The sequence below is a fragment of the Scyliorhinus torazame genome, chromosome 17, assembly GCF_047496885.1.
Source record: "Scyliorhinus torazame isolate Kashiwa2021f chromosome 17, sScyTor2.1, whole genome shotgun sequence".
In the NCBI taxonomy this organism is placed as follows: domain Eukaryota; kingdom Metazoa; phylum Chordata; class Chondrichthyes; order Carcharhiniformes; family Scyliorhinidae; genus Scyliorhinus; species Scyliorhinus torazame.
The window spans coordinates 111,011,946-111,024,138 of NC_092723.1; the positions used below are offsets into that span (position 1 = coordinate 111,011,946).

The 12,193-nt window shown below is 47.1% G+C and overlaps 2 protein-coding genes across 6 annotated transcripts in view; one reads left to right on the top strand and one right to left on the bottom strand.

Moving 5' to 3' along the window:
- Positions 1-4,872: 4,872 nt before the first annotated feature.
- Positions 4,873-5,847, bottom strand: fahd1 (fumarylacetoacetate hydrolase domain containing 1). The gene has a single exon (XM_072480877.1). It carries the CDS (start codon positions 5,715-5,717, stop codon positions 5,058-5,060), a length of 660 nt encoding a protein of 219 aa, XP_072336978.1. The 5' UTR covers positions 5,718-5,847; the 3' UTR covers positions 4,873-5,057.
- The window catches only part of hagh (hydroxyacylglutathione hydrolase), a 35,278-nt gene continuing 28,505 nt past the window's right edge, over positions 5,421-12,193 (top strand). For 2 of the 5 annotated variants that reach the window (XR_011935812.1, XM_072480872.1), the window contains exons 1-5: positions 5,883-6,040; positions 7,386-7,552; positions 9,073-9,137; positions 10,336-10,453; positions 11,525-11,633. Coding sequence is in view for 4 of the 5 variants with exons in the window: in XM_072480872.1 (XP_072336973.1) it covers positions 5,971-6,040; positions 7,386-7,552; positions 9,073-9,137; positions 10,336-10,453; positions 11,525-11,633 (529 nt within the window). In the remaining variant the exon portion in view is untranslated. The other 3 variants (XM_072480873.1, XM_072480875.1, XM_072480876.1) reach the window with 3 other exon arrangements.

The window sequence follows — 12,193 nt, forward strand, 5'->3', positions numbered from 1 at the left end:
GAGGAAGTTTACCAGGATGTTGCCTGGGCCGGAACGTTTCACCCATGAAGAGTGGCTGGTTAGATCGGGGTGTTTTCCTTAGAGCAGAGAAGGTTGAGGGCGGGGGAAACCTGGTCACGGTATACAAAAATATGAGGGGCATAGGGTAGATAGAAGGAACTTTTCCCCTTTAGTAGAAAGGTCAATCACCTGGGCACATAGATTTAAGGTAAAGGGTGGGAGATTTTGGGAAAACCTTTTTCACCCGGAGGATTGTGGGTGTGGTAGTCACCACTGTTGTATATATAGATATCATAGAATTTATCATAGAATTTTACAGTGCAGAAGGAGGCCATTCGGCCCATCGAGTCTGCACCGGCTCTTGGAAAGAGCACCCGACCCAAGGTCAACACCTCCACCCTATCCCCGTAACCCCACCCAACACTAAGGGCAATTTTGGACACTAAGGGCAATTTATCATGGCCAATCCACCTAACCTGCACATCTTTGGACTGTGGGAGGAAACCGGAGGACACCCACGCACACATGGGGAGGATGTGCAGACTCCGCACAGACAGTGCCCAAGCCGGAATCGAACCTGGGACCCTGGAGCTGTGAAGCAATTGTGCTATCCACAATGCTACCATGCTGCCCCTATTATGGTAAGGCCCTGTACTACAGGTACGGGGGTAGATCCCTGCCTGCTGGCTCCGCCCAGTAGGCGGAGTATAAATGTGTGTGCTCTCCGAACAGCAACCATTTCGTCAGCTGCTGTAGGAGGCCACACATCTCTGTGTAATAAAGCCTCGATTACATACTACTCTCATCTCGGCGTAATTGACAGTGCATCAATTTATTACACAGATTTTTCAGAGATGGACCTCCGCATCAAGCCGGATCGCCTGCAGCTGCATCCTCAAGCAAACAATGCCAAAAAGGACTTCGAACATTGGCTAGCTTGCTTTGAAGTATACATCGGGTCTGCGCCAGACCCAATCTCAGAAGCTCCAGATTCTGTACACGTGGCTGAGCTCCAACGTTTTTCCCCTCGTCCAGGACGCGCCGACCTACGCAGAGGCCATGGACCTACTGAAGGAGAATTACGCTCAGCAGACCAACAAGAAGTCCGCCAGGCACCTCCTGTCCACGCGGCACCAACTTCCCAGTGAGTCTGTGGAAGATTTCTGGTGTGCCCTGCTCGCCCTGGTGAGAGACTGACTGCCAGGCCGTTTCGGCCACAACATTCGAACCTGCTAATGAGACAAGTTTGTTACGGGCATAGGGTCTGACTACATCCGCCAGGGCCTCTTAGAAGGGGCCACGCTTGACCTCACGGTGACCAAGAAACTAACGCTCTCGCTCACGGTCGCCTCACGCAACGTACAGGCTTATGCCCCCGACCGCACGGCCCACCCCCCCCCATGTGCATCGTGGACCCCGCCAGTGGCCACCCCATCGTGGACCCCATCAGCGACCGCCCTCAGCCAACCCCACGCCTGCACCACGTGGCAGCCAACCAACCCCGGGGGACCCAAGTGCTACTTCTGCGGACAGCCAAAACACCCCCGGCAACGCTGCCCGGCGCGGAGCGTGCTCTGCAAGGCCTGTGGCAAGAAGGGACATTTCGCTGCAGTGTGCCAGGCCCGCTCAATCGCCGCTATTGTCCCGGTACCCCCGTGCGGCCAGTGGGCGCTGCCATCTTCCTCTCCTCAGACCCCGTGGGCACCGCCATCTTGCTCCACTCACAGCACGTGTGTCCCGTGGGCGCTGCCATCTTGCTTGCCTCACAGCCAATGGGCGCCGCCATCTTGTTGCCCCAGGATACATGTGGCCTGAGGGCGCTGCCATCTTGCCTGCCCAGGACACGTGCGGCCCGTGGGTGCCGCCATCTTATCCGCCTCAGGGCCCCTGCCCGTCGGGCACCACATCAGGCAGCTCATCGCCTGCAACCACCGACGACCAGCCGCGTCTCGCCTCGGTCACGATCGACCAGTCTCGACCGCACAAACTCGCGACCGCTTTGACAAAGGTGAAGGTCGACGCGCACGAGATATCCTGCCTTCTGGACTCCGGGAGCACTGGGAGCTTCATCCACCCCGATACGGTAAGGCGCTGCTCACTCGCGGTACACCCCGCTAACCAAAGAATCTCCCTGGCCTCCGGATCCCACTCCGTGACGATCCGGGGGTACTGCATCGCCACCCTCACCGTCCAGGGCGTAGAGTTCAGCAGCTTCCGTCTCTACATCCTCCCCAACCTCTGCACTGCCTTGCTACTCGGCCTGGACTTCCAGTGCAACCTCCAGAGCCTAACCCTGAAATTTGACAGGCCCCTACGACCCCTTACTATTTGCGGCCTCGCGACCCTTAAGGTCGACCCGCCTTCCCTTTTTGCAAACCTCACCCCGGATTGCAAACCCGTTGCCACCAGGAGCAGACGGTACAGCGCCCAGGACAGGACCTACATCAGGTCTGAGGTCCAGAGGCTGCTGCGGGAAGGTATCATCGAGGCCAGCACAGCCCCTGGAGAGCCGAAGTGGTAGTGGTGAAAACCGGGGAGAAAAACAGGACGTTCGTTGGCTGCAGTCAGACCATCAATCGGTACATGCAGCTCGATGCGTACCCCCTCCCACGTATATCTGATATGGTCAATCAGATTGCACAGTACCGGGGATTCTCAACAGTGGACCTGAAATCTGCCTCCACTAGCTCCCCAGCCGTAAGGCGGACCGCCGAAACACTGCGTTTGAAGCAGACGGCCGTCTTTACCATTTCCTTAGGGTTCGCTTCGGCGTCACCAACGGGAGATAGACCGAATGGTTGACCGGTACGGGCTGCGATGCACGCGGTCAACGAGACGCTCCCAAGTCGAGAGCGATGCATCAGACGTCGCTCTGGCTGCCACCCTCAACCAGGCAGGCAGGCCCGTGGCATTCTTTTCCCGCATCCTCCATGCCTCCGAAATTCGGCACTCCTCCGTCGAAAAGGAGGCGGAAGCGATCGTTGAAGCTGTGCGACATTGGAGGCATTACCTGGCCGGCAGAAGATTCACTCTCCTCACTGACCAACGGTCGGTTGCCTTCATGTTTAACACACAGCGGGGTAAGATCAAAAATTATAAAATCTTGAGGTGGAGGATTGAGCTCTCCACCTACAATGAGATTTTGTATCGCCCCGGTAAACTCAACGAGCCCCCCGATGCCCTGTCCCAAGGTACATGTGCCAGCGCACAAGTGGACCGACTCTGGACCCTGCACGACAATCTCTGTCACCCAGGAGTCACCCGCTTTTACCACTTCATTAAGGCCTGCAATCTGCCCTACTCCATCGAGGAAGTCAGGGCTATCACCAGAGACTGCCAGGTCTGCGCGGAGTGTAAACCGCACTTCTACCGGCCAGACCATGCGCACCTGGTGAAGGCTTCCCGCCCCTTTGAACGCCTCAGCGTGGACTTCAAAGGACCCCTCCCCACCACCGACCGCAACACGTACTTTCTTAATGTGGTCAATGACTATTCCCGATTCCCCTTCGCCGTCCCATGCCCCGATATGACGTCTGACACCGTCACCAAAGCCCTCAACACCATCTTCGTTGTGTTCGGTTTCCCCGCCTACGTCCACAGCGACAGGGGATCCTCATTTATGAGCGATGAGCTGCGCCAGTACCTGCTCAACAGGGGCATTGCCTCGAGCAGGACGACCAGCTCCAACCCCCGGGGAAACTGGTAGGTGGAGTGGGAGAATGGGACGGTCTGGAGGGCCGTCCAGCTGGCCCTACAGTCCAGATATCTCCTGCTGGCAGGAGGTCCTCCCCGACGCACTTCACTCCATTCGGTCGCTCCTGTGCACCGCGACTAACGGAACCCCCCATGAACGTCTCTTTGCCTTCCCCAGGAAGTCCACCTCCGGGGTTTCCTTCCCAACGTGGCTGGCAGCTCCAGGACCCGCAAGCACATGCTCCACAAGGCGGACCCATTGGTTGAGAGGGTACAGCTACTCCACGCAAACCCGCAGTACGCCTATGTAGCGTACCCCGACGGCCGCCAAGATGCCGTCTCCCTCAGGGATCTGGCACCAGCTGGGTCCCCACCCCCCCCCCCCTTTCTGGGGAAGGCACCCGGGGATGAAGAGGATTTTGACATGCTCCCGGAGTCACCGAAGACCAAACCGACGCCCAAGTCGCCACCAACACTGCGTGCTCTCAACGACAGATCAAGGCACCCGATCGTCTCAATTTGTAACCTCTGTAATTTTAAAACCAATCTGTATGTATATAGTTTTCCACCCCCTCCGCAGGACTCATTTTTAACAGGGGGTGAATGTGGTAGTCACCACTGTTGTATTATATTGTATATATGGGTAAGGTCTCTGTACTACAGGTACGGGGGTAGATCCCTGCCTGCTGGCTCCGCCCAGTAGGTGGAGTATAAATGTGTGCGCTCTCCGAACAGCAGCCATTTCTTCAGCTGCTGTAGGAGGCCACACATCTGTGTGTAATAAAGCCTCGATTACATTCTACTCTCGTCTCGTTGTAATTGATAGTGCATCAGTGGGAATCTGGAACTCACTTCCTGAAAGGCTAATAGAGGCAGGAACCTTCAACATTCAAGAAACATTTGGATGAGCACTTGAAATGCCATAGCATACAAGGTTACGGACCAAGTGTTGGAAAATGGGACTAGAATGGATAGGTACTGGATGGCTGGCGCAGACACAATGAGCCAATGACAATGAACTGTTACAATGCAAAGAGTGTAGCAGCCATTTTGCACACAATTTGCAATAAGAATCAGTTTGCATTGCTGTCACTTGTAATATAGGAAAAATACCAAATCACCATTTAAACAGAAAACCAGATGAAAACGTATTTGTGCCAAGAGAGATTGAAAAACTAATTGCAATTTTAAAAATGATTATTTAATTCGTCAGCATTTTGGTCTTCAATATGCCAGTCTGATGCAGCCTTCGGATCGAGTAGCTTCCCCCCGGTTGAATGAATGTTGAATCATTGGCAAGCACTTCTATGCTGCTGTTGGTCAGAAAAAAAACTGCAAAGCAAGCAATTACATTTTCAACAAAATTAATCGCTTTTCACTTTGAACTTCATGGTAACCAGGTCGTCAATACCAGCTTGCAGCTCATCGTCTTCCTGTACATCAGACACTCCTGCAGGCGTTCCGGTGAGAATCAGGTCTCCTTCTTCCAGCCTGATAATCCCACTGATGTAGCTAATGAGATGGGGGATGGGAAATAGCATCTGTGAGGTGTGCCCTTGCTGTCTGAGCTGCCCATTGACCTTGAGCCAGAGAGTCAGGCTGTGCGGGTCGGGGAGCTTGTCCTTGGGGATGAAGTCGCTGACCGGGCAGGAACAGTCGAAGGCTTTGGCCAGAGTCCAGGGATGTCCTTTCCTCTTGCACTCCTCCTGGGTGTCCCGGGCTGTCATGTCCAGGCATAGTGCGTAGCCCCCTAGGTAGCCCATAGCCTCCTCCTGCGGGATGGAGCTGCCGCCCTTAGCCAGTACCAAGCCCAATTCCACCTCGGGCTGCAGTCGGCGGCTGTAGCGGGGTGGCCGGATCGCCGAGCCCGGCCGCAGGTAGGCACTGGGCGGCTTGAGGAAGAGCAGCGGCTCGGCGCCGGGCAGCGGGTTCCCCAACTCCCGGGCGTGTTCGGCGTAATTCCTGCCCACACAAATAATCTTCCTGCCCCACTCCCAGAAAGAGTGTAGATCCCGGACAGACATCAGCGCGGGTTCAATCTCTGACAACCAGCACGAATATTTTCACCCCCTTGTGCAGATGTTTGTGAAAACCCAACTGCACCTTGGGCCCCTTTTAATTTTCTTCACAAATGGCAACTTGTGCTCCGCCCATGGGTTACGGGGAAAATGTTGCAATTGGCTGAGATTACCCAATGAAGGGGCAGCTCAGGGTTGGAGGTGAAAGGCTGTCGAGCTCCCAGTGCCGATCTCCGGTTCCCGGTCGCCGGTTCTGACTATGTTGGTGAACCTGCCCCGACTCGGCAGTGTGAGTGTAACTGTGCTGACAGCTGCTGCTCGCAGGCTCGGTAGGCTCCCGTTCCTTCTCTTTGCCCCCAGGATGACTGTCACACAACTCTCCCCAATCAGATAAGTTACAGTTGCATTTGTCACTCCAGTTACTGTCATGCCAAATGCAACAATTTCTTCTCAATAATACATCCAGGTGCTCTAGTTACAAACATTTCTATCATTAGATATCGATGTAATATGTTTCAAAAGGGTTATATCCTGTTTGAAAACGAAGAAAGATTGTCGTTCATATTTAACTTTTCCTGTACCTAAGTATTTTATAATAGTTTACATGATGTTGTAATTTTATCTCTAATCCTGAAGCCATTCTAGTTAATTGAATTAAAGTGGTAAAATACATGTCTCTTTGTTTTGAGAGATGTGTTTCTTGTGGACCTGCCAGTTGAGCACAGAGGCCGAACTTTGTGACGTGCTGACTGGGGATTAATACAGTTTGTATCAGGCCCTGGGTACATTTCTTGCGTTGGGGAGGTGTTCAAACCAGATTCTGGATTTTAATTATTTAGTGCTGTTTAAAATACGAGCCCCTGTTCCCAGTTGAAATACCTTCAAGGAAATAAATAAACACATGTTTTAGAAACATCATGATTGGCCTGTCAGTGACAGGTAGTGGCCCAAAAAATGAGGGAGACAATATGGTATGTTCTCGTGAATATCCTAGTGGACACCAATAGAGCAACATTAATGGAGACTTGGACAAAGAGGCCACTCTTATCTTGGTTAAAAATAATAATGTGAAAAGGTGTAGTGCTATAAAAATGAAGTGCTATTTTAACAGACTGACAAATTGGTTATTAAACCAAGTTCATATACATACATAGGTATAGGTCAATATTCTGGTGATTGGTGTATAGTTTGTGCAGTTTATTAAGATACAGGAGATTCTATGCTAAATCATAAAGTTGCTTCATAAAGATACAGGCCCTTTTCAATACTAACTAATGCAGTTGGTTATGACTGATGGCAGTCAGGTAACGGAGCCTTTTCCTGAACAATTTTGTGCTGGAAATACATTTTGTGACAGTTGGATGAAATATAAATGAGCACTGAGAGACTATTTGCTTGGGTGGGGTAGGGAAGGGTAATGGCACCAATAGATGTTGCCGTAGCAAAATAAAGCATTCAGAATAGGAGAGCAGAAAGTTAGGACGGGGGAGAAAGACTTGAACAAATATGGTTTTGCCTGTTGTTAGCATTCTTTGATTCTAAAATTAGAGACCCCTTTTCCAAACTAAAAACAATTATTGTCAGTTAACAGTTTATTTTCAATGTTAATATGAAATGCAAGAATAATTTATACAATTTCATATGTGTTTATTTATTTGCATTCTCTGTCTGCAGGTTCATTTTACTTACACTCTGGAAGTGTCGTTAGAAAGTCTGAAACCATTATTCAGGCAAACATGAAGGTTGAATTGTTGCCAGCACTGGCTGATAACTATATGTATCTCCTCATTGATAATGAAACCAAAGAAGCAGCAGTGGTGGATCCAGTGGAGCCACAGAAGGCAAGCAAGAACAAAAATCTATGTAAAATATTATTGCTAGTTCGATGTTGGTATACTTTCCTATTTGATTATAATGCTATTAAAGCAGATCAGAAGTTCTCTCTTATTTGTGCTTTGTTTATGGCTGCAACACAAAGGGACTGGGTTTATGATTCTATTCAGGTGTTTTATATGAGTTATCTAAATCAGCACTTGGGTGATCTTACAAAAGCCAACTCAATTAACACTGCATAACCACAGTTCTGTCTTTTTTTAAATAAATTTAGAGTACGCAATTATTTTTTCCAATTAAGGAGCAATTTAGCATGGCCAATCCACCTAACCTGCACATCTTCGGGTTGTGGGGGTGAGACCCACTCAGACACGGGGAGAATGTGCAAACTCCACACAGACTGTGACTCGGGGTCGGGATCGAACCCGGGACCTCAGCGCCATGAGGCAGCAGTGTTAACCACTGCACCACCGTGCCGCCCCCACAGTTCTGTCTTTAACATGAATGACACAGCACTGGTTGAGTATCAATTAACCCAAAACTCACATAAGTATCTACTTATAACAGTTTTATTCTGCTGCACCTGTATTATTACAGAATTTGATATCAGCCCTTACAGAAATATATATATTTTTAAAACTTGACTGTTAATTTGGTTCAGCTTATCAGTTAGCAATACGGCATTTAAAGTTCAAATTACGGTAAATTAAATTTATAATATCTGCTTGGTAAAGCTATTTTTTTGCATGAGGGAGGCAATAGCAAAGTGGAAATTTGCTGTTATTACCTGGACTAGCCTGCACGTGACTCCAGATCCACATTCTGTAAAAATGGCCTAGCAAACCACTCAGTTGAGGGCAATAAGGGATGTGCAACAAATGCTGACCCATGAGCGAATATTTAACAAAGCACTGACGTATTTCCTGCATTACATTATAATTTAGACAATTTTGTTATGCAGACATGTAACTTTGGATTGCAGGTTAACTGATTAAAATTGGCTGTCAAGTCTTGTACATAGCAATACTTTAAAGTATTTTGTTATGAAACTGTAAAGTGCTTTGGGATGTTTTGAAGTCATGAAAATGCAATATATTGACGATTGACCAATTAAACTGTGAAACCTTTACAGTATACCTGTGCGCAATAAGAGAGGGCCCTAAGCTTTGACTCTCGCCAACCTGTGCCTAATAGCTTTAGAACTATATTCCTATGCAATTGGAGCTTATCAGAATTCACTGACCAAGTAAAATGAATGTTATGTGTATAATAATACAACCTGAATGAAGAAAATGGAACATTCTGATTAATTTTATAAATAGTATATGAAAGCCATTATTTCACTTGATTTCTACATCAGATCACCAGTGATTTACTTCTCCAATTTTCTTTATAAATTATGTAATTATACTGCATAACATTCATTTACCAAATTACAGAGTTCATTTTCGAAGACCTGTGCTTTGAAAGTTGCAAAAGGAGTTCAGTTCCAAGTGTGTTGTGTTATCTTTGTTTTATTTTCTTTCAGGTAGTTGAAGCAGTTAAAAAGCATGGAGTAAAACTGACCACAGTTCTTACCACACACCACCACTGGTAGGTGTGTGTGTTTTTAAAGTGAATTTTAAACACAGAAAAAGCACCTACTGTAGCCAGCGTAAACCTGCAATAAAACTCTGGCATCAAGCTGACTGTTGATTTTGGGTTGTTAGCTCAGTGTATTTCTGCAGGTGATTCTATATTCAGGTCTGGACTTACAAAAAAATCAAAATCTAGAGAACAGCAGTCTACATTTACATAGTGTTTTTAACATATAAAACACCCCAACACAATTAAAGGCTGAAAGGGTATGATAAAGTTTAAAGAGGGAGTTCCAGAGAGTAAGGCTGAGACAGCATCAAGGATCTATCACTGATGCTGGAGTATTAAGGAGGGAATGATGCACAGGCAATCAAAGTCTGAGAACCAAAGGGTATTGGTTGAGAGGTAAGATTGGTAAAGACTAGAGGTATGGAGAGGTAAGACCCTGAGTAATAAACATTTTAAATTGTTGGCTACAGAGAGATAAGCAACCTAGTGCAGCAGAGGATGGGGGAGACAACATTTGGAGTTTGAGGGTTGGAATTTGGGAAGTTAACAAGGGGAATCTTGGATGTGTTCTGTCCAGAAGTGGCAAAGGTATGGATAAGACATTTAGCAGTGTTGGGTGTGGAAGTTAGAGGACTTAGTGACAGGTATGCTGCTGATGCTCAATTGGGCTGAACAGAATACTGAGATTTGACTTTAGCAAGAGCCAAGAAAGCGATAGAATTGGTGGCAAGGGCATGAATATTTTCTTTGACCTAATTTGTATCAATATGCTGATGGGAATAGTTAGGGAAATATAGAGAATATGGCGATGACATGGGAGTTGCTGAATAATATAGAGGTGACATGGGAGTTGCTGAATAATATAGAGGGTACAGGACCTAGGGAGTTATGGTGCATTGCAGACAGCAATACAAAATGCAACCAATGGCAATGAGATGGTGTTCCAATGCAAAAGTGGCGGGAACAGCGGCAATGGGTAAGGAAAACAATGCCACTAAGGGGACTATCAATAAAAACTGAGAGATTACAACTCCAGATCAAGGTACAACTGATGCAGTCTGGTTATGGAGAGAGAGTTTCTGTCAGTGGGTATGCATCATCTCCCTCCCCATTCACCCCGCAACTGTGCATACATGCATTAGCTGCTTTCCTGCATTATTTGATACCTAGTTTTGATGATATTGTTCTGCTGTCTTGTATCCAGGGACCATGCTGGAGGTAATGAGGAGCTGGTGATGAAGGTACCTGATCTTCAGGTCTATGGTGGTGATGATCGGATTAGAGCTCTCACTTGCAGAGCGACACATAAAAAAACATTCCAGGTACATCACCAAACTTTGAGCATGTCCTAACTAAAAAGATTACCTGTAAATAAGTTTCTTTTGCTTTCAATTTGCCAGCCATAGCTATATTATGTGAATGAATTTCAATAGAATTTAGGAATTTATAATGAGTTTAGGGATTAGATTCAAATTATTTTAACTTTTCTGTATCAAATTTCCAAGACAAATAATTGCCACCTCATTAAAAAAAATGTCCTTTGCTGTCTTTCATTTCCATGGAGACTAATTGAGTACACTGGCCAGCTTAGAGTGATTTGGGCTATGGACTGCTTGATGACTAACTGGGTTCCCAGGAGATAAATATAGATGCGGTAGATTGAGTGAGTCTTCTTGTCCTCTCTCTCTCTCTCTCTCCCCCCCCCCCCCTCCAAGTAATGTTTTGCCATTAATAATAATCTTTATTATCACAAGTAGGCTTGCATTAACACTGCAATGAAGTTACTGTGAAAAGCCCCTAGTCGCCACATTCCGGCACCTCTTCGGGTACACAGAGGGAGAATTCAAAATGTCCAAATTACTGAACAGCACGTCTTTCGGGACTTGTGGGAGGAAACCGGAGCATCCGGAGGAAACCCACGCAGGCACACGGAGAACGTGCAGACTCCACACAGACAGTGATCCAAGTCGGGAATCTAACCTGGGACCCTGGAGCTGTGACGCAACAGTGCTAACCACTGTACTACCTTGCAGTCATGCTAGAGGCTCCTTAAATCTCTACCATCCGAGGGCAAGTGTTTGGTGACCCTGCATCTCAGAATGTACCCATTTCACCTGCTGACTATGCCCTGTGCAGTGCCAGGTTTTGCAGCTGCAGTGCTACTTTTAATAAGGACCTTTTTTTGCACAAAGAAAATGAATTATATGTTGTCCTCTGTATGTTTTGCTAGTCTATATATAAAGCTCAGTCATAGTTTACTTTATGAAATCAACATGGTTTGGGAAAAGAGATACGATAGCAAGTTAGAGAAATAGCTAAGTCATTCTTAGAGTGAGTAAAACGTTGTTTAAAAATTAAACTAATGACAAGACGTGATGTGCTTAACCATTCAGGTTGGCTCTTTGAATGTGAGATGCCTCTTTACACCCTGTCATACATCAGGACATATCTGCTACTTTGTGACAAAAGAGAATAGCAGTGAAGCACCAGCTGTATTCACTGGTGAGTGTAGCTGAAACCTCCCTCTACAGTGTAACAAAATAACCATTCAACATATAGATAGCTGTAGCCTGTACTGAATACTCGCTAGACATGCTTTGATTTTTTAAGAGTAATCCACATTTGCCTCTGCTGAGGGAGGCTTTTTGAGTACAAAGCAATCTTTATATGTAATAAGGCCTAATGGCTTTCTTTTAAAGTTTTTATAGACTAGGTTAGATCTGAAACATTCTTGACTGCCTATTGTATTGACTCTATTTACATTTGTCTGGATAGAAATCTCAAGTTTTTAGTTTTGATTAACCAAGTTTATGAATTTTCAAATTAAGACATACATTTGGGCGCACCCATTTTTTGGTTATTTGGGTGTGGGTGCCCAGTGCAAGGAACTGACCCTGCCTGTGCCAAAATGATGAGTTTTAAGATACTATCCATCTGGGTCTCGAGCCTCGTTTACACTGAGCTGGTGATGCTTGGTCAGGTAAGTGGTGGAGGTTGAAGGTGAGGGTAACTAGGTCAGTAGCTGGAGGGAAGGGGCAGTTAGCGTGAGCGATTAAAATGTA